At 42.2% G+C, this 22,076-nt stretch overlaps 2 protein-coding genes across 2 annotated transcripts in view; both read left to right on the top strand.

The window, feature by feature from the left end:
- LOC306751740 (matrix metalloproteinase-17-like) overlaps nucleotides 1–4,502 on the top strand; it is a gene marked incomplete at both ends in the record, with an annotated part of 57,323 nt that extends 52,821 nt beyond the window's left edge. The window contains one exon of the mRNA XM_079235368.1: nucleotides 4,177–4,502. Within this exon, the coding sequence (XP_079091494.1) occupies nucleotides 4,177–4,502 (326 nt within the window). The remainder of the gene's footprint in view (nucleotides 1–4,176) is intronic.
- Nucleotides 4,503–14,203: 9,701 nt separating this feature from the next.
- LOC306751338 (T-box-containing protein TBX6L-like) lies at nucleotides 14,204–17,787 on the top strand (the record flags this gene model as incomplete). The annotated part of the gene is made up of 9 exons (XM_079234903.1): nucleotides 14,204–14,219; nucleotides 15,047–15,194; nucleotides 15,314–15,416; nucleotides 16,022–16,186; nucleotides 16,558–16,704; nucleotides 16,815–16,891; nucleotides 17,051–17,124; nucleotides 17,257–17,470; nucleotides 17,613–17,787. 9 exons carry the CDS (start codon nucleotides 14,204–14,206, stop codon nucleotides 17,785–17,787), a joined length of 1,119 nt encoding a protein of 372 aa, XP_079091029.1.
- Between the last annotated feature and the right edge of the window lie 4,289 nt (nucleotides 17,788–22,076).

Raw genomic sequence — 22,076 nt, 5'->3', positions numbered from 1 at the left:
CAGTTGGAACTGTGCTCTGACCTCAAGGTTCTATGCTCGGATCTCAGGGTTCTATGCTCTGGTTTCAGGGTTCTGGTGTGTGATCTTTTTATGTGATTTCTTGACAAGAAGATGTACAGTAACACCTGCCTTATTCTTCATTTTTGATGTTTCAGTCTTGAATGGATAGAACTTTCCTTTTTGTACAATGATGAAAAACACCGTGAGGTCCAAAGAGCCCACAGTTTGTTCAGCCATTGATCTTCCTCAGTCAAAGAATCTGAAGGAAAACTGTATTCTGAAGCTGTTCAGGTGTTATTATCAAGTGATGGCTGAGCTTTCAGATGTGTTCACCGCTTTGTACAGCTGGGACTTTTAGTCTTTGGGGGAAAAGAAAGAAGAATGTTGGCAAAGTGGCATTCAGCCTTATGGGATTGGACTTTCAATAATAGTGATAGATGGATAAGGAGAGTGACTTTGTGAGTGTGATTATTCTTGTGCTCATGTCTTCGGGAGGATAAAGTTCAGCTCTAGACTTGGTGGATGAGGACATTTTTGGAAAGTGAGGCTTTAATAAATCCTCATTGCAAAGGGCCTCGGAGCTATTTTGGAACTGGTTTTATGGTGAAGGTAGGACTGAGAGAAATTAGTCCTCAGAAGGTTAGAGGTATGATGAGGTTGTCTGTGCAATGTAGAGCATACCTTGTTTTTAATTCCAACAGGCTGCAGCTTAGGTTGAATATATATTGTGTTTATGGACAGAAAATGGACTTTCCTACTAAAGACTTTTACTAAAAACCTTGACATTTTATATATTTTTATTATTACTCATAGCCATGATGAACAACAAAAAGGCATCATTGCCCTCACCAGAAATTAAGGCTTTTTCAGGGTTCAGCTCCTAGGTTTTCTTAAACACGAAGGTCAGACTAGATGTAACGTTTTGTGCCCTCAGATGCAGAACTATCCAGAAGAAAACATCTTTAGCCTTTATTTGGAAGATCAGAGATTATTTCTGCCAGCTGTTTGGCATCAAGAGCAAAGCATGGATAAAGAAACATAAAGGAGTTCTCAATTTTGCCTGCCAGTACATTGCTCCAAGATCAAATGTGCATTATTAATTTTATTTAACACGAAAATGATGCTCTAACGCTGGGCTCTCAAACTCAACTGACCTACCGCTGGAGGTAGAGTCTGGGTGAGGCATCAAGTATTCCACAAAAAAGTACAACTGATCCAATCTTCTCAATCTTTATTAATAACAGTTCAGAACATGAACGGGTTCTGAAGAACATGAACGGTTCTGAAGAACATGAACGGTTCTGAAGAACATAGGCTCCTCTTGTCTACTCCTTGCTGCTGCCAGAGACCTGGCAGCGCTTCCTCTCAAACAGCTGAGCCACATTTGGCTTGAGGGAGGAAGCAGTTGAGACTCAGTATGCCTTGAAGATGCTAATCAGCAAGTTTGGACCTGTATTTGACTTATTAAAGTTAATGGTGGAGAAGAGCATTTCACACAGATATGTGCTCCCAAAAAGGCACATGGTCCACTTGAACATCAAGAATGTGAAAAGTGTCTCTGTGTGTCTTGAAGTCTGCAAACCTGTGTTCAAATTCCTCCTGTAGCTTTACAATGGCAAAAATGCCTTGCATGTTGGGAAATGGCAGAGGTTTGTCTGAGAGAGCTGGGCTTTCCATAACACAAGTTTTATGGAGAATGCTCTGACGTTGTCATAGGCAGCACTGACAAGCTGCCCTTGGCCTTGGAACTTCTTGTTCAGTACATTGAGCTCCTGTGTGATGTCAACAAGAAAAGCTAAGTCCATGAGCCATTTGGGATCACTTAGCACAGGGATATCCATCCCATCCTTCTCCATGAAGGCTTTCACTTCTGCTCCCAAGTCAAAAAACCTCTTCAAGGATTTTCCCCTGCTGAGCCAACATACCTCGGTGAAGTAGAGCACATCCTCACATGCTGACTCTATTTACTCCAAAAAGGCGCGGAACTGCCGGTGCTTTAATTCCCTGGATTTGATATGGTTGATGCATTTCACAACGACAGACATCACATTGTCAAACTTCAGGCATTTGCTGCAAAGGGCCTGCTGATGGATGATGCAGAGCAATGGCCTCCTCCACACCCTCCTCTTCCAGTTTTGCCACCAGTCCATTTTTCCTCCCTGCCATTGATGGTGCTCCGTCGGTTGTTATTCCAGCAAACCTCTTCCATGTTAAACCGGCATCCACAATGGCCTCCCACAGCTGGCAGAATATCTCAGGTTGCACCGCTCAGGTGGTCTGGACATTCATTGGAATCACTGTCAGCAACTCCTCCATCACTTCAAAACTGTCGTCACCACCGCGGACATACATTGCGAGCTGCGCAGTGTCAGTGATGTCTGTGCTCTCATCAAGACTGACTGTGTATGCACGGAAATGTTTGGCTTTCTCTCCCGCAGTTGATCATATATGTTACATGACAGGTCAGAAATGCGCTCTGCCACTGTGTTGGCTGAAAGGCTGAGCTCCCAAGGTCATCAGCAACTGGGGAACATTGTTCACTTTGCTCAAACTCCTTCACTTGTTTATCTCTGGTCGCGTATTTATTTCAATCACCAGTTGAGAGATTGGATAAGCCATGATACTATCACCTGTTTACTTCTCTCCCCTTGTTTGTCTTTGTCAACAGCCTTGTTGGAGGTGATGGCCTTGCTGATAACAAATTGGTTCTCAGAGTTCAGGCAAATTTAGAAAACAGTTTTTTCTTTGTCCCATATTAAAAATGTATATATTGCAAATGTACAAATAATCCATGCAGTCATATTTTTATATTCAAATCAGATATTACATTTGAAATGGTACTATCGCAAAAGGAGCATGCGGCAAAATGAACCCGTTTTTCATGAATCCTTTTGGATGCTTTGTTCCGATGAAATAGTATTTTCATTTGATATTTTGAAAACAATAATTATCTTATGTGAAAGGACAGGCACAGTAAGGGGGCGTGTCCTTAACGATCAACTGGCACAGTGCAATTATGCTGTCGAGAATGTCCGCCCAGGGTTGCTGTTTTCTGCGCAGCGACAAAGAACCCACAAAATGACATTAACTCTTTTTTCATGTGTGTAGCCAGTTTTAATTATTATTTGGACCAGCAAAGTTATTGCTTACAGCATCCAAGTATACAGGATGCATCTGCCACCTTAATTAAAGTTGGATGGCCACCGTTCCACAATACCTAACTGCAACCAAATAATAAAAGCTTGTGACAACACATGGTGAGTGGTAACAATGATGTCTTCATCTGGAGGTAACGGAGCCTACAGTACCTTCTGCACAGAAAGCACATCAACTGCTTGTCAGGTTGTTGGTTTTAGTTTTTAAGATTAATTCTTGTGTCAATACCCTAAGAGCTCTATTTTATTTGTTTTATTTTATTAAGTGTGTCTCTTTGTTGGGTGATTAAACGCTTTTCTGTTTCCATCTTTTGTAATCCCATCCTGTTAGAAATGAGTCCCGCTCTGTCTTGATCAGGGGAACCATGTGGTGTGTTAACAACAGTGTGAAGCTGTTGAGATACACGCTATGCATCCTGGATCACTGATTCATGATGTCAAGGCCTTTGATGTGTTATGTTGTTGGGACTTTACCATGTGGCTGAAACAAAAGAGGCCTCCCTCTTCAAAAGCGTAAAGTGGTTTAACCACATCAATCCCCATCAGGCGTCAAAATCTCACCTCCGTGTGAGATTTGGGTCAAACCAAACACTGGCGCCTGATTGGTTGAGGCCACAGGACGTCCCTGTGACACGGCCATGATGTCACCAAGGCTATACATGTGGAATAGCACTTTGACTATTGATATTTTTGAGTGAACACCAATTTTGAGACTTTATCTACAGTTTGGTTATTGGTCTCTTATCCAAGGGTGGTGCCCTGTTATTGTTAATATATGCTAATAATCCTATTGATATTAATACTTGTATTGATATCAGTTATTTAGTTTTCATACTTGCTAATAAGCAAGCACGCTTCTGCCAGATCCCAACACTTTGTCTTCTGCTTGAGGTGTAGTCTCCATAAAAAACACTTCTGCACCGTGTGTGATAATAAATCACCTGTATCACTTGTATTCCGTTCTCAAACCAACCCTTCTGCCCTCTGTCCTCTCTCTCTCTCTCTCTCTCTCCCTCTGAAGGCTCATCCTATTTCTTCAAGGGGAAGGACTACTGGCGAGTGCCGAGCAGCGACATGGAGGCGGAGGCCGAATACCCGCGCCTCATCGCTAAAGACTGGCTCCTGTGCACCGAGATGCAGTCGGACTCTCCGGACACAGAACCCAAAAGCACGGAGACGAGAGTCAACGTGCGCCACCAGCCGGACCACGCGGAGAACGGGTACGAGGTGTGCTCCTGCACCTCCGACTCCGCCTCGCCTTTAGGAGCGCGGCCCTCCCCGTCGGCCCTGTGGCTGCTGCCGCCTCTCTGGACGCTCTCGCTGGCCCTCCGCTCAGAGCTGCTATGATGCCAAAGCATGGGACAAAGCTCCTGAGCTGATGGGCAAGGGCCAGCAGCCAGCTCAGTGGAAACCTCTTCTTACAGTATCTTTGGTATCCTTTTGGTATTTATTTTACAGGTCATTTGGTGGGCACTGCCAGCTTAAGTAGTCATCCGAATAGGCATCAACCCACACATGCTTTACAAAGTGTTTTCTTGAATCGTCAAACTGCCTCATATGTGGAAGGAGTTATAGAAATGTATTCCAAATGCACTAAGCGTAATTATTGGTCTTCATGTGCAGCAGATTTACAGCTGCAATGCCTCGTATACAGATAGGATAATGGTATTCTTGGATTTAGGCAGGCGCAAAGGTGAACATTGAACACACACACACACACACACACACACACACACACTGTTGCCTATTTTTTGAAATTACAGCAGATGCTTTATTACAAGGTACGGTTCACCAAAATGAGTTCAAAACTAGCACTTTTTTATGACGCTATTATTTCATTCTGCTGTGCACTTGCCCTGTGAATAGTATGAATAATAATAAAGTTAATCTTGAATTTTGAAAATTACCCCAAAACCTATTTCCACACACCTCTTAGTCGTAACGAGCCGTGTAGGTGGTTTGATTATTATGTCATAGTTTCTACCGACACCTCAATACAGTGGAGGTGAAAGGAGTTTATTTGTGCAGTTCAACACTGTAAAATTACATTTGGAAAAAGTCAAGACGTTTCAGCGTTACTCTGGATGATCCACGGAACTCATTGCGATTAATTTACTCCTTTTGAAAATAGTTTAAAACAAAGTTAGGGTGTATTGGGGACACTTGAATTGGAAGTTATGAAAGTAATGTTGATTTACTTTGCTGTGTGCACCACGAACATTCAATCTGCAAACGGATTACTGCGAGAGCCTCAAGGATGGACGGATGTGTAGGTGGATGGACTCTGTCGGCACCAGTTTCTTTTTCTCAACTGTAACAGAGCTGCTGCTCGCGTACGCATTCCCATGGTTTCATCTTTTCCACCTCTGGCTCAGAAGCATTCCCTGCTCTTGGTTTAGTTGTGTCTTTTGTATCAAATCCAGATGAAATAATCTTTCTGTTTATTTAACATTGCTTCGATCAGGCCATAGTTTATAGAGACTTTTTTTTTTGGGACTGTTGGACGATTTATCACCCCGAGCTCCTGCTGAATAAGTCACAACTTGGTCCCTGGATTTATTCTTGCTGTAAAGATATATTTACCTATAGACGGATATATTTGAGTTGAAGGGTTCTGCACTTATTGCATTACCGAGTGGACTGTGTATATTTTAAGCTGTGTTTTATAATGTAAAATATTTTTTTAGGAAAAATTAAAAAAACATTTGAATGACTTCATTGGCCGGTCACATTCATTTCTATGAAGGCCGATTATTTTGAGTAGTCTGTGTTGTGTTGTGTGAGTGTTTGTAATTAGCGTCACTGAACAGAAGCCGGCATTGAAGACAGATGAAGGCAACGCGGCAGCTTGTAGGCACCAAATGGGAGCTGCTCTCCATCTCTCTGATGTTTCCTCTTGTAATGGTCACTGCTGCTCATCAGGAATGCAAAACACAACATGTCAATCACACCGCACGCTCCCTGGCAGAGAATTATCCGGTATACCTCTGCGTTTCTGAAGGAAGGAATGTCACCAAATCCAAAACATATTCAGCCGCTCAGATACTGATAATTCACAGATCAGAGAAGTAAAGAGGACGTCAGCCTCGACGTTCATGTGATACATGTTCTATGTGCATCTTCAACAAAAACACCACTGTCCTTTTCTGCAATATCTGACATTTCATTTTTGAATGATGTTCAATTCTATTGCAGAAGGAGAATATTGAATGTAAAAAAAAACGATAGATTAAATTACTGTTTTGGTTTGCACAAGGTTGCAGTATTTTTCTCCACTCAGTAGTTTGTTTCTTCTCAGTCTGCAGGCACGACCTCGGCCTCTCTGAGAGTCCGTCAGCAGCTCGTGTGCCTTTAAGGGGAAGCCGGGGGCCGTTTCTGTCTGCAGACCGCCCACCGCTGCTCGTTAAGCTCATTACCGTCAGCCGTGCAATTTTTTTGTGGATTGCAACCGCTAAACAGTAAAAGATTTATCAAAATAACTGATACTGAACCCTAAGACACACACACACACACACACACACACACACACACACACACACACACACACACAATCACAATGAACACCACAAATTGACACCTTTAGTTACAGTTACATCACACACTTAATGTGCTAATCATGCAAAGGAACAAACCCAGTATGTGCATGCTTATGCAGTTGTTGTGTGGATGTTCATTCGACCCAAACCCTCACCTAAATACTGCAGACCCAGAAAACTCAATTTTGTTTTCAGATAAAATGAGGTTTAAAAGTTAGAAAAAGTCACTCAGTCATCATTTCTGCCGGAGGCAGCAGTTTTCCTTCCATGCTCTTGACACACTCGAGTGGTATTAATTAACTGGTGTGTCTCAGCAGCCACCAGGAGAGCACCTGCACCCACAGGCAAACATACAGGAGGATGGGTCACTTTCTAGCGGCACTTCCTGTTTGGTAAGACACCATTAACGAAACAATTAGATGTGGTTGATTTAGTAATACTGGAATGTTATTGTCGATAGAAACCTTTCATTTCAAAACTACTGTTTCACTAAATATTCAAAGAGAGTGTCATCATCCACAGAGCTTCTCCTACAGTTGCCCCATGGCCCTCTCGCTGCTCACTGAGTCTCCAGATGGGCCCGGCAGAACCAATCAATCACTCCAGAACTAAAATATTCAAGAGTTGAGGAGCTGCTCGCAAAGCTGAGAAGTTGCAGTGGGGTTGTGAAGTGTGAGAGGAGGAACAAGTGTACAGGAAGTGTCGGCTTAATAGACAGACACAGGGTTAGACACAGGCACACTGATAATGGAGGAAGTGGCAGCCAGAGAACAAACACACACTGAAAAAGACAAACAGATTTAGAAATAGAAAAGCAATGTCATCTCCAGAGAGACAGAAGCAAAGATAAAGAAGCAATTTAGCGGTAAGTACGTAATCCACAGAGGAGATAGGAAACGGCGTCCTCACAGTTGTTGCTAACACGGTCTGTTAAAGGACAATTCTGTTTATTACAACGTGGGCCTTTTTAAAAATAGTTTGGACCCTCATTTCTATCAGTTATGATAACAATATACTCGCCAAAGTAACTGCCCTGGCTTGAGATGATGACACAGGCAATTAACCTAATTAAGACCTATAACAAGATGTTACTACCAGAGAAGAGCGAAGTCAAATCAATTAACTCTAATTAACTGTCTATGAGTTTGACTTGTGGAGAGAGAGAGAAAGAGACAGAGAGAGAGGGAGAGAGAAAGAGAGAGAGAGAGAGAGAGAGCTTGAGGTTAGTGCTGTGCAGTGATTTCTAAATTCTGAACCATGCTCTCTATCAGAGACACTCCCGCTCTCTTTGTACTGCTGGTAGCTCTGCTAACCCCACACGGCCACATGCATATGATTATGTAATCTCTGTATGTGTGTGTGCGTGTGTGTGTGCGTGTGCGTGTGCGTGTGTGTCCGGACCACAGGAGTGTTATACCGTCAAAGTGATGACATTTTTGGAGAGTGAACACAATGTGGTCAGTCCTCACGTCTTCAAAGGCCTGTTTGAGAATGCAGACCTGCGTTTAAGGATCAGGGTTGAGTTAGTCGTTATTACGGGTTGGGGTTCGGCATTTAGTTGTGATGGTAAGGTAAGGGGCTTGGGAATGCATGTTGTGAATCTGTGTCCTCACAATGATAGAAGTGCAGGTGTGTGTATGCTCTCAGGATAGTCCTCCCTCCATGGACCAGGAGGTGGTGGTCATTGGGGAAAGGAGCAGCTGTTGTTGTGGTCCATTTTGGATTTGTCCGTAGACACACATCAAAGGGCTGCGAGCAGGACCCTGAAGCTGCACAGATGCAGAATACACAACACGGACCTTTAAGGACCTGACGAGGAGCCGTGTTGGAGCCGTGGGGGATGCTGCAGGGAGCCATGAATGCCAGAGTAGCTGCTTTTGGAGAGCTCAACTACAGGAAGTTGTAAAGGATGGTGAAACATTTTTATTACTTTTAATGATCAAGCATAAGTTCACATGGAATACTCACGGAGTTATGAAACCACCATTTCACACCATCTGCAGCAAGCGCAAGTTATGAGGGGGTTAAAGTGACCCATCCTCCTGAGTTATGAGTCAGACATGAGGGGGTTTCGTCATGGTACAATATGTAGATTTATGTAAATATATGAGATACTTTGCCAGGCATGGATCCCTTTCCTTGAACCGGAAATGACACCTAAAGGCCTTTCGCACCCATTATCACTGGCACAGGCCGGGCAGAGCCAATCAATCAATCTGAGATGAACCCCAATGACGCTGAAATACTCACCGCCAGAGCAATCTCCTGCAATACTCTTGGGATGGTTTGATTCAGACGTGCAACCGGTGGTGACAAACAGCTCTGCACTGTTTTCTAAACACGTCTGAACTATATTCTTCATGACCATTACTGATAATGGAAAATAAAAGCACAGCAGGAAGGTCCTGGGTTTACCTTCCTAGTAGTAGCAGTAGTAGTAGTAGTAGTAGTAGTAGTAGTAGTAGTAGTAGTAGTAGTAGGAGGAGGAGGAGTAGGAGGAGTAGTAGTAGTAGTAGGAGTAGTAGTAGGAGTAGGAGTAGTAGTAGTAGGAGGAGGAGGAGGAGTAGTAGTAGTAGTAGCAGGAGAAGTAGTAGTAGTAGGAGTAGTAGTAGGAGTAGGAGTAGGAGTAGTAGTAGTAGAAGGAGGAGGAGGAGGAGGAGGAGTAGTACTAGGAGTAGTAGTAGTAGTAGGAGTAGTAGAAGTAGGAGGAGAAGGAGGAGTAGTAGTAGTACTAGGAGTAGTAGTAGTAGTAGTAGGAGTAGTAGTAGAAGTATGAGGAGGAGGAGGAATAGTAGTAGTACTAGGAGTAGTAGTAGTAGTAGTAGTAGTAGTAGTAGTAGAAGTAGGAGGAGGAGGAGTAGTAGTATTACTAGGAGTAGTAGTAGTAGTAGCAGTCATAGTAGTAGCAGTAGCAGTAGTAGTAGCAATAGCAGTAGCAGTAGTAGTAGCAGTAGTAGCAGTAGTAGTAGCAGTAGTAGCAATAGCAGTCGTAGTGGCAGCAGTAGCAGCAGTAGTAGTAGCAGTAGTAGTAGTAGTAGTAGTAGTAGCAGTAGTGGTAGCAGTAGTAGCAGTAGTGGTAGCAGTAGTAGCAGTAGTGGTAGCAGTAGTAGCAATAGCAGTAGTAGTAGCAGCAGTAGCAGTCGTAGTAGTAGTAGTAGTAGGAGGGGGAGGAGTATACTTTTGGAAAGCAAAGCCAGGCCTAACTTTATAGTAATTATTACCTCATATTGAAAGCAATGTGTGTAGAAACTGGCATTTTAAATTCATTGTTAAAACCGTAGCAAATATGCAGAAAAGTCATCCTCTATGTCTATCTTCACATCTGCTATTTGTCTGCGCTCTGACGCCCTCTGCTGGTGGGAAAATCTAACATGTTGACATTACGTTGTTAAACCAGCATGATGATGGTCTTTGTAAACGTGGACACAGAGTATGTGAGGTCTGATGAATAATCCATGAGTATGACACAGACACCACTTGGGTTGGAGCGGGTTAAAGCAGTGCCCTAACATTTCCCCCCAAGCCAACTGATGCAGCAGCGTTGGAGCTGAAAATATCTGCAGGCGTTTGAGCTCTGATCTGCTCTCATGTCTCTTTAAATAAGTCTGGGCTTCTGTTCAGGGACTTTGACTAACGTCTGCTCCCCCAGGTCTTCTTCAGACCCTCTGTCAGTTTTTTCTTTGATGTGCAGGCACTTGAGTGTTTGAACTGTGGAAGTTTTATTTATTCTATGTTGGAACTTTTGTAGCAGGCGTATCTGCTCTAAACTCTACCTTGTGGACCTCTCCACATTTCTTATTTTCTTTTTCCCAAATGAAGAAATGTCCTTTCAAATTCCGTCTACCTTTTTATCTTGAGCTGCCCCCTTCTAGTCTCTGTGGGGTTTCTTCTTCTTTTGCACTCTCTCTGGGGCTCCTTCCTCATCTTTCATCCCTTTTTCCTCTGCCTTCATTTTCTCTCGCCCTTCTCTTTTTCTCGGCTTGCCTCCTTGCGTCGTCCTCTAATTTCTCCGTTTAATTGTTTCGTTAGCTTCTCTCTTTCCATCAATTCTTTTTCCATTTTCCTCGATTTAACACGCTTTTCACACTAAATCTTGTTATCCCCTTTGCATGAAATCTTTGAGCATTAGGAAGTCTCTTTACAACGCTTACACTATATGTATTCCCCTCCCTGTTAAGTCGTCCATGTATCAGGTTTCAGGAATATTTATATTTTTAATGCATAACGCAAAGTACAAGGGGTACGACACCTTAGAGTATAGTGGTTTACATCGTACATCACAAAAGATTTCCTCAAAGTTTAATATTGAACTAAATATTGTATATTTGTCTGCAAATGTATGTGTATTAACATGAACTTTAGCCTCAAGTCATTCTTGGTAAACCCAAAACATCATATTGTCCGACAAAAGTGAGAATAGTCAAATTTTTCCACCTTCATGAAAATAAATGTGTGTATGTGTGTGTGCGTGTTTGTTGTATAAATGTATATAACATGCTTAAACATTGTGTTCATTTGCTCGAACATATTTATTTCTCATACATCCTGAGTGAATAAAAATATGAATGAATAATTACACGTAGTACATTTAAGCATCCTGAGTAAAGGACGGTATTTAGCTGTCAAGATGGAATTTAACCTTTCGGCCCCGTTGATGGACAAATCGAGGGTAAAGGCTGATTTGCATTGTGGGTATTATTAACTACAAGGGAACGTTCATCGCTTTTGTACAAGACAACAACACAAGGTAAATATATGTATACTAAAACAATTGTGAGTGAATGGATCGTTAATTTAAAGCAAATTTAAAGTTTTTAAACAAATATCCAGCAGGTGGCAGTATTGACAAATATGAGCTTTATTGAAACTTGTTTGTGGCTTCTTAACATTACTTCTTATCTCTGTAGTTGTGGTACAATGGTTAATATTCCAACGTCATACATGTATGTTACTATATTATTCAAATACAGTAAAGGCTAGTTAATCCTAGCCTGCATTCTAAGGATCCTTATTATATTAAAGCGTTGCTACAACTTTGCTTTACCTGTACAACGCAGCTTCACGATTAAGATCCGTTATACGTGTAGTATCCTCCACTAACACTGCGGTTCTGGATACTACGTGTTAAATGCTGCAGGAGGTTGTTTTTGATGGAATAAATACCTTTTGAATTGGCCCCCACACAAAAACCCACCTCCCTTTCTCTGTATTCGACACGACTTGCTTGGGTAAAACCTCAGATTATTCATCCCACCCACTCAGCCACTTCATCCGAAGCGGTGAACAGATCACACGTCCCCAAACTGCCACCACCGGGGTTATGCACGGCATCTTCCAGCTGCAGCTTGGGTTAACTTTGCGAAACTGTCGAAGCCGCAACAATTCCTGTGTAGTTTTTTTTATCTGCAGCAGATCGGATGCATTACAAAAACACGACACTAAACAAATGTAATGCAGGAGAAATACTACTGACGTCTAACACAACATTTGATATCTGGAGATCTGCAATTCACTCTCCTATCGGATTCCCTGCAAGTCACCGGATAAAACCGTGAAGCAATTTACCCCAAAATCCAAGGCAAACGTTGACAGAACTTCATTTGCATTCCCATTATAGCACTGCCCAATCATGCTGAAATACCATTAGCAGAGGCAGATGTTGGTGATATCTTCTTCCACACGAACTTGACTTTGTATATTTGCAGAGGTGACACACGCCGCAGGCCCGAACAGACTGAATTCCATCTTTAAGCCTGAAGTTGATTTAAATGGAGGAGAAGTGTTTCAACACGCATACAGCTGGAAGCTCTCACAGAGGCTCGAACTACATGTGCTGTGAAACCAGCAGAGATGGATCAGCTAAATAATACCGTAATACTGTACAGTGCATCCTCCGCCAACAACTTTCCCCATATGCAATACCCTCACCATCTAATCTGACCCCAAAAACTGAAAATAGTTACTATTGGTTGCACCTAGAAAACGCTCAGGAAACCCACCTAAAAGCTAAATAAAGAATGAGAATAAAATTGCACACCATTCATCTGCTTGAATTGTGTGGTCATTCTGAGGCTGAGAGGATTCAAATGCATTTAGTTTTCCTTCATCTTCATCATCTTCATCATTGTGGGGTAGCGTAGGCAAGAGCAAGGCAAGGCTCATGTGGATCTCTTCCCAAATCTGAGCTCATCTTAAAGGGTGATGATGCGGCATAAAGGTCAAACTAATTTCAATATCTGACCACAGAGGGACTCATTTTGATGTATGCTGCCTGTAATTTGGTGAATACTCAGAACAATTCATCTGATGCTATATTTTGTATTTATTGTAATAAGTTTGCAGATGCTTTAATGTGTCTTCAGAATGGGAAGCTTTTAACCCCTTAGCTAGTTGTGTTTTTCCTTTTTCCTGTTAGCTTTAAGGTTGCAAACCCCCACTCTGTCTGTCAGGGAGAATCTGTAGGGAGAATTCTGTATTTGCTTGTTCCAACTCTTCATTGAAGCAGTATTGTGTTTACCCTGATGGTAATTCTCAAACCCCTAAGAAGGTGTGAATGGCTGACCCGTTTCATCAAATTAAGATGTTTTGTGAAGCATTTTCTACAGCCTGCCATGTTTGGTATGTTTGGAAAGACATTTTCCTCGATGAAATGCATGTAGAATTAAACAAATTGCTCCGTACTCCTTACATATTGGTTCCTCTAAAGTCCCAAACTCCCTCCCATCGTCTGCCATGTAAACGGGCCGCTAACTGCTCGCTCCATCAGAAAGCTGCTCTCCTCCCAGGGCCCAAATGGCCCCGTAGGATTAGCAGCATTGTCGAGGTTACGCTGCAACTCCAATCACCTCCGTAATCTCATGATGTGTTCTCAATACACAACCAGAGCTGCCAGGAAGGAACCTGTCTGCTGCTCCATCCCCCAGAGCACTCGGACATGCTGCTCACTGCTGCTCAGCTTGGACTGGAGGAGAGAATCTTTTATGCATTTTCAGGCCTACACACACACACAAACGCACACACACACACAGTAGAGTTGAGTGCTGGATCGCCAGAATCAAAGTCCCAGGTAAATTACTCTCTTTGGGTGGTTTCTACAAAATCACAGAACCCTTTGTTAAGATTGATTTTTTTAAACCCCTAAAAGTCTGTCAACAACAACCAGGACAAACAGAGAGCACATCAATAATGAACACACTTTGGTGTTGTACATGTATGATTTCATTGGAAGTTTTATGGAATATGTTTTGCATATCTCATCTAATCGGAGCGTCTCTTTCATGGCTGCTTCTGTCTGCTCACAGCGCCACACGAGGACAGTTGAAGCGCGCCAGGTAACAGTCTCACCTGGTTCTCCTCGGCCTACACTCCCTCCTGGCTGCTCAGACCCCACCCTTTTGTGCGATGACCAATCAAGTTCAAAGCTCAGACTTTATAGTCAGGGTAGAGACCCATCTGAGAGCAGAGCTTTGTCTCAGGACTGCGTTGGTGTTGATAGCAGGCGGACAAAGTAACATGGAACACGTCTCTGGTAAGCTTCAACTCATTATGTCTAACTGTGCTGTTTGTGCAATGATTTGTTCTCAAAGGCAAGATGCTTTTGGCCATGAAGTATCACATAGTTCTTTAATTTACTTTACTTTGTTTGTTTTTTTATTTACTTTTTTAAATTTTTGAAAAACAGAACAATCAACAGAAAGAAATAGAATGAAACAAAGAACAAAAAAACAATGTATAACTAAGGAGCAATCTGTTCTCATTCTCATTCATTAATCCATGAAAACAAAATCAGGTCCATGGGGTGCCAAGTATTGAACCCATTTTTTCCAATATCCTAAATTTTGTTCCAGTTTGTGGTTGACAGATGCGGTTATCTTCTCCATGTTGTAAATGTCCATTGTAATGTCCATCCATGTATTCAGAGTGGGACTCTCTTGTGATAACCATTTCCTGGTGAGAGTCCTTTTGCCAGCCACAAGCAAATTAATAAATACTCGTCTCTTTTTGACAATTTACTTTACTTTCAACACATTTTTTATACTGATTTGAAGAGAAATGTATCATTACAATAGGGTGTGAACAACTACCCTGACCTATGATACGATGTATCAAGTTCTTCATGCTTTGTGGGAACATATTTTTACTGATTTGATGTTTTTTTTAAATATTTATCTTGTTTATTGTATATAATATGTACGACGAGAGCAACGTGTAACCGGAGTCAAATTCCATGTATGTGTACACACACATGGCCAATAAAGCAGATTCTGCAATTCCTATGAACTTTTCTTTTTTTTTTAAGTGCTATACATACATCTGCTTTTGCAGAACTCTCCTCATGGGCATTTCCCCCCACAGACTCAAAGTCTCATCTGAGCATACCCCCGTCGCCTCCAGCAGCTGACTCATACCAGCAGGGCTGCATGAGGATGACCCTGGAGAACGATGATCTCTGGAAGTCCTTTCACAACATTGGGACAGAGATGATTATAACAAAACACGGAAGGTAACAATGCTGGATGCTGCTTTCTGAAAACACCAACCGTGCTTTGTGTCATGTATCACACAGTCCGGAACCTACAAGAAATGACCTCGCTCACACGTGGCTTTGTGCGTTTGTTTCAGGAGGATGTTTCCACACTGCAGCATCGGCCTATCTGGGCTCCAGCCTTTCGTTAATTACGTTATCATGATGGACATGGTTCCTGCAGACAGCTTCAAATACAAGGTAAATGCATAGATAGCGCTCATTGCATACTGTATGCACTGTTGTTGACATCATTTGGGGGTTGAAACCAGCAGATTGCAGTATGCAAAACGCTGCAGTCTGCAGCCAGACACGGGCCTGCCCACTCTGAGCCGGTCACCGCTGCATTTCAAAGCCTTTCATTGCTTCCTGTTTGTGCAGTCTCGGCTGGAGGCCCAATCAATTAGCATCCCTCCTTATTCACGATCGCTGAATGAGTAGCAGTCAGCCATTCATACTCTCAACGGCTCTTACACCAACTGCTGTGGCCCATTTGGTCCTTGATATTGCCTTTAGCACACACTTGAAACAAAGAGGGACATAATAAAGGGAAAGTACTGTAGAAGAGCATTTGTTTTTTTGGCTGGTGGTGAATGAGTGGTAGTTTAAGATTTTACTTAAAAATAAATATATATATATACATGGCATACTTGACCAGAAAGATAGAACTCCCTTATGCACCAGCTCTCTCTTGCATTGCACCAGGGGAAAAAAGGGTATTTCATGCTTCTGATTAATCAGACATGGCCTAGGGTCCAACACTTGATAACTTTGCATCCCTCCCTCTCTCCCCCGTTTCTTTGTAGTGGAAAAAGGAGCAGTGGGAGGTCGCGGGGAAGGCAGAGCCCCAGCCCCCGTGTCGGACATACATGCACCCGGACTCCCCGGCTCCAGGAAGTCACTGGATGAAGCAGCCGTTGTCTTTTCTCAGGATGAAGCTCACTAACAACACATTGGACCAACACGGCCATGTAAGACACCATCTTACACCCGGAGTCTAAATGATAATACTAATGCATGTGTAGTTTTCACTTACATTTGTATCTCCGAAAGTCCTTCCTTCCCGCTGCTGTCAGGCTGCATAACAAGCTGAGCTTTTGGCCACTTTAATTACATTCATCTGGTGCAATATATAATACATTTAAATACTTTTATATACTTTTTTTAAATTCCGTCAGTATATTTAATATTACTACTGTATTCTTCTTTACTGTTTGTATTACAGTTTTACTGTTTATTTATATTACTTGGTTTATCTTGTTTGCACAGCTGCTGTAATCCTGCAACTTCCCCACTGCGGGACTATTAAAGGACTATCTTATCTTATCTTCTCGGCCATCAGATCATCCTCCACTCCATGCATCGCTACTACCCCAGGTTTCATGTCACCCAGGCCGACAGTCCCTACACTATCTGCTGGGCCCCGTTCCAGACCGTCTCCTTCCCAGAGACCACCTTCACTGCAGTGACCGCTTACCAAAATCCAAGGGTATGAGCAGGTTTTACGAAACATTAAGACGACACCAATGTGAGGTTGTTCCTGTTTGATTTAAACAAAACAAAAACACTTCGACAACTATATATTTTTGCTTTTTTCAGATCACCAAATTGAAAATCGACCACAACCCCTTCGCTAAGGGATTCAGGGAGGGAGGCACCCATTCCCACAGCAAAAGGTAGGAATAAATACAACTGGGAAATTGCGTTTCTATAAGACAGACATTAGTTTTTTACCATGAAATTTCAGGCCAATATAAACAACAGTGAAAGATGTAATCAAAATGCTTTAAAAGTGGAAAAAAAATGCTTTAAAAGATCAATTTTTTTTTCTACAGGTGTCGTTCAAAAAGAAGCCCTCCTCCCAAAAGAGCCACACTGGACAGAAACACTCTTTGCAATAGCCCTCCTAGTAAGTGTGGGGAATTTTCAGTTATTTTCAAGTTTTTACGATATCATACTACACTAAAGATCACAGTAGTATGAAAAGGTATTCCTTTAAAAGTCTCCATCAGTCTTATTAAACAATGTATTTCCACCTCAGGCCTGCAGAGGATGCCCTTGACCTCTCAGTCAGTGGAGGCAGAGAGGGATCAGGTTTCCACCCGGCAGCCATTGAAGGGGGCTGACCTTTCAGCCGTGGCGGCGGAGCAGGACCCGTCTGAGAGCCTCCACGCCGAGCCCCTGGAGCTGCACGAGTACGACTACAGCTGCGAAGAACAGATGGTGCCTGCATCCGTGCCATACCAGCCCTACAGGTGATTTAAGATAGCCTTTCAAGGATGAGATCAAATCCAATTACCCTTGGACAGTACAGGAAAATTAAACGCCAACGGATGATCCATGAAATGTAAACTTCCATTTCACTCTTCATTTCTCTAGATCTGTAGAGTACACCAGGTATCCACTTCATTCCAACGGCGGCGATGCGGCGCACATGGTGCACCCTCCATCTCACGGCCTCGCCGCGGCCGAACACACCGCTCAACAACACGGCTACTACCACCTCCCTCACCACCACGGCCACGCAGCGGACTGGAGCCAGTACCCGCTCTTCTCCTACTCCTGTTGGTGAACTTTGCAACGGTGACATCACTGATGGGGGATAAAACCCATAAAGCCGTGAAGGAATGCTGTTATTATGGGTGGACTATGGGCAGGCCACTAGCAGTTTATGTTAAAAGTATATCATCATTGTGTATAGTGTTTCATAATTTCATATGTTTCCAAGAGTATGTGGGGGTCACTTTAATAGTTTGTCAGAAACAAGAAACAACTATATATATATATATATATATATATATATATATATATATATATATATATATATATATATATATATAGCCAGGAGCCTGTCTGACCTGATAAAGTTATGACAGATAGTTAGGGTGAAATTAGCATCCCAGTCTGGCATAGTTTCTTCTGCAGAAGGCAGCAGCGTCTGTGCTGTAAATGTTTTACGAGAAAGAAAGAGCGAGGCCATATCTGGGACATTCAAACAGCTTCAGGGAGCAGACACTGCAAATTCATTTTCTAGAGCAGATCAACTGACATGTTTTTGTGTGATAGGCTTCTTTCTTTTTTTAACATCACTAAATAATATATACAGAAAGGCAAAATCGTGAATGGCACCAGACTTAGAGCAGACGGGCTTTTGGTCTGTGTTTCTACAGGATGCTAAATTAAAATCCATGTTGTAAAGATGTGTGACATTCTGATTACAGGATAAGTCGTCTGGGACGGCCAAGTAGTCCATCCCAGATTCCTCTCACCTCATTATCAATACATTATTGACCACAGATGGGGTCAATGATAATGCACAAGTTGTAGTTCCAGCACCTAAGGGCATGTACGAGTATGTGACAAAAAAATCATAAAAAATGTAAGAGTAAAGTATGTCATTAAAATTGCATGATAAATGCATGTGTACAACTCGACAGTTTAGTGTGTAAGTGAGAAGGAATGGATAGATTGTCATGCGTGTCCTTTCCTTTCACTGGAACCCTGGTAGAGAACGCCCAAAAAAAATAAATGTCATAAATGTCGACGTATGTTGCAGAAAAATGGCATTCAGATTTTCATGAAATGGTACGCGGTTAAAGAATGTCGTGGTGTAGTATTTCACAAAATAATATAATAGTGATTCATACACAAAATAGTAAAGCAAAAAAGTATAGTATGATAAAGAAAGTCAGCTTTGTCAGAAAAAAATGAATCAGGAAACGGTCATACAATAGGAGGGAAAAAAGAAGTATGAAATTATAGTATAGCATGTTGAAACATTCATAGTATAATAGTATGGTATGTAATACATTTCTTTATAGTTATAAATGAAAAAAGTATGACATTAAAAGCATAGCATACTATGTAATACACATTTCAGGTCAAATCATGACATTAAATAATGTGTCGGAAGAATTATTTGTGGCTAGCTCTGGTGTAGCTCGGAAAATGGCGTTCAATACTTTTTAAGCACCTTACCCCTCTTAATAGATCTATCAATGTTTGATAGCCCACTTAAGACCCCGCAGATACCCTTATGTTTCTTGTTTATCTGAACCTTAATTATCATCCTCGGTAAATCATTTCTTTATATGTTTTAACAGCAAACATGTACAGTGGGCTAGACGCTCTGCAGCGGCCATCACAGTTCAGGCGGTGCGGTGCTGGTAATGGACCGCAGGAAGGCTTTCATTGACCGTTCAGCAAATCCATTTCTACACAACCGACATGCAGTGTGCCCTGAGGAGAGGTCAGGCTCCGATAAGTTTGATTCACGGTGGTCATCCCCGCTGCAGCCACCGCCCAGCAGTCTGGAGCAGCGCATCCATCGGCTTTAATGATAATTTAACCTGGCACATGCACACAAAGCACAAGGTCAGGAAAGGTCAGGGAGAGAACTAAATACACAGCATCCCTCGCCATGGAAAAGTTTAAAACAACACAATTTAAGTCATGCTTTATAGCATGAGAGCCAATGGTATCAGTGTGGACCGGTAGCTTTCTACAGTAATTATACATTTACTGGGGATCCTCGTCTTGTACGACCATGGCTACTATACTTGGGAACAGTTGCATAATCTAACATATGCTTCAATAAAGTCTCAGCCACTGAACTGTTGGAATCCTCTTACATTTAGCCAAAGCTGTTTCGTACACGTCACCTGTTCATCATCAGAAGCATCTGATCTGGAGTGCAATGACTAACGCCTTGTAGTACGATAGGAATAGAGTATTATTAAAATCTGCATAAGGCACGACAGCGGGGCAATGAGGCTACGCTTTTTCTATAATGCAGTTCAAAATGGCATGCTCATCTCCAGTGGTCCAAGTAAGAAGGGAATGTTAATTGTCAAGTATATGAGCCAGGACTTGTATATTTCATATACCATCCACAGATCACTTTTTGGAGATATTGGATTAACATTTTAGGACCTATTGGCTTAAAATTGTTTTTATATTTATACACATATATTATATCTGAAATACTGCCCTTGAAAAGTTTTCCATTCCCCATCTCTAGGTCAGCGGAGTTTCTTTTATTAGCGCTTCATTAAAATTCATTAATTGCTTCCTTTCTCCTGGGCGCAGCCAGAATCAAAACTGGAACTGTCAAAAATTAGAGCAAGAGCAACTGTCCTGTGCTCTAGATACACAACCTGTGACGCCCACCCATCTGTGAACAGACAACATGCGCACGGCCGAGAGAGGATCAGAGAGAAATTTAAAGAAGTAGACGTAAATTTTATTTACTTGTTCTGTACATAAAGGGTCAATACCAGCACAGGTGTTAACCATGGGAAATATTAACACATGTAAATGGTATAAGAAAATAAAAGGCACAATTTTCAATTCTTAAGTAAAAGACAGGCTTTCCTAAAATATGAGAAGAGAGCACAGTAATACTGTTAATGCCATTACAAAACAACTCAGAAGCAAGAGAAAAGCAAGTTCACCTCAACAAAGGAAAGAATCAGGGTGTATTGCTTAATTAGTAGATTTCATTAAGTTTGATGAGGAAAAACCCACACCGGCTCGTTTGCACGGACCAGGGGGGGGATTAAAAATGAGATAAACCTTGATTTAATAAGGATAAAAATGGCATTAAGCAGCATTTGGCCAGGCAGAACCATTTCCCCCGGCCAAGAGGTCATGCACAGAGGCAACCAGCAGGCATTTTCCCTTTTGTAAATGTCACCGTAGATACTTTAAGTTTAATAAACACCAATCATTTTTAAGAAAATGCTCGATTTAATAGCAGACTATAAACTGGCAAAATAAAAAAACAAAATTGGAATACAACTAGAAGCTGCACAATATTACTCTGAGTGAATGGCTGAGCACTGATTTGAAGGGAAAGCACTCGGCGGGTCAGAACGGGTCATTTTTACAGCAGAAACGTAGTCGGGGTCGGCACCGTTTGCACAACTGCTCAATTGGCTGCTCCTGCTGGCCAGATTGGTGGCGGCACAATAGGAACAAAGACGCTTTTCCCCGCTACTCTGACAGTTTGCATAAAGAGACAAGTTGTGCACAGACCAGGTATCTAAGTGATAACAATGGTTGAAATCCTAACCTGACAAGTTTTGCAGAGAGGATTGCATGCGCAAAAAAAAAAAAAAAAAGAGAAGAAGATACATTTATCTTACTCTCTGGAAAAAGGCATTGATGGGATTCTCATTGGCTTGCTGAAACATTACCTCCTCCCACTGAAAGCAGGGATCCTCACCTCAGTGGAAACCTTCAGCCTTTTAGTCGGATGCTTGTGGGAAAGTGCTGGCCAGGGCCGTCGCTACTTGACTTCTGAAAACGTGTTCGAAGCGGCACTCCTATGCAGAAAAGTTGAAACATCTTCTAGTGCTCGGTGCCGTCATAACTAAAAACCTACTAATCTTTAAGCGATGTCCTTTCAGTTCAAAATAATGCGAAGGACAATAAAGAGAGGTACCGAGTGGACATGCAGAGTCAACCCTCTACAACACATCCTCTCAATGTCACAAATAAGAAACAAACAAAATAAAAACTATATTTGATCATGTGGCACAAATAAGGAAAAAGGATCAAAATCACTTTTGGCCGTGTCATGTCTTATTAACAAAATATAAATAAGTCTTGTCAGCCAGACATGTGCCAGGTTGAATGGGATGGGATCTATAATGTCACGGTACGACCTAGATCTCCCACAAACCCCTCCCTCCCTCTCCTGACGTCAGTCACACATCACATACACATAAAAATAAACTGTCAACCTGAATAACTCATGGCCTGTGTGTGTGTGTGTGTGTGTGTGTGTGTGTGTGTGTGTGTGTGTGTGTGTGTGTGTGTGTGTGTGTGTGTGTGTGTGTGTGTGTGTGTGTGTGTGTG

The sequence above is a fragment of the Taurulus bubalis genome (genome assembly GCF_910589615.1).
Source record: "Taurulus bubalis genome assembly, chromosome: 19".
NCBI classification, from domain to species: domain Eukaryota; kingdom Metazoa; phylum Chordata; class Actinopteri; order Perciformes; family Cottidae; genus Taurulus; species Taurulus bubalis.
The sequence above is the reverse complement of the archived record's forward strand: the minus strand, read 5'-3'. Positions and strand labels throughout refer to the sequence as shown.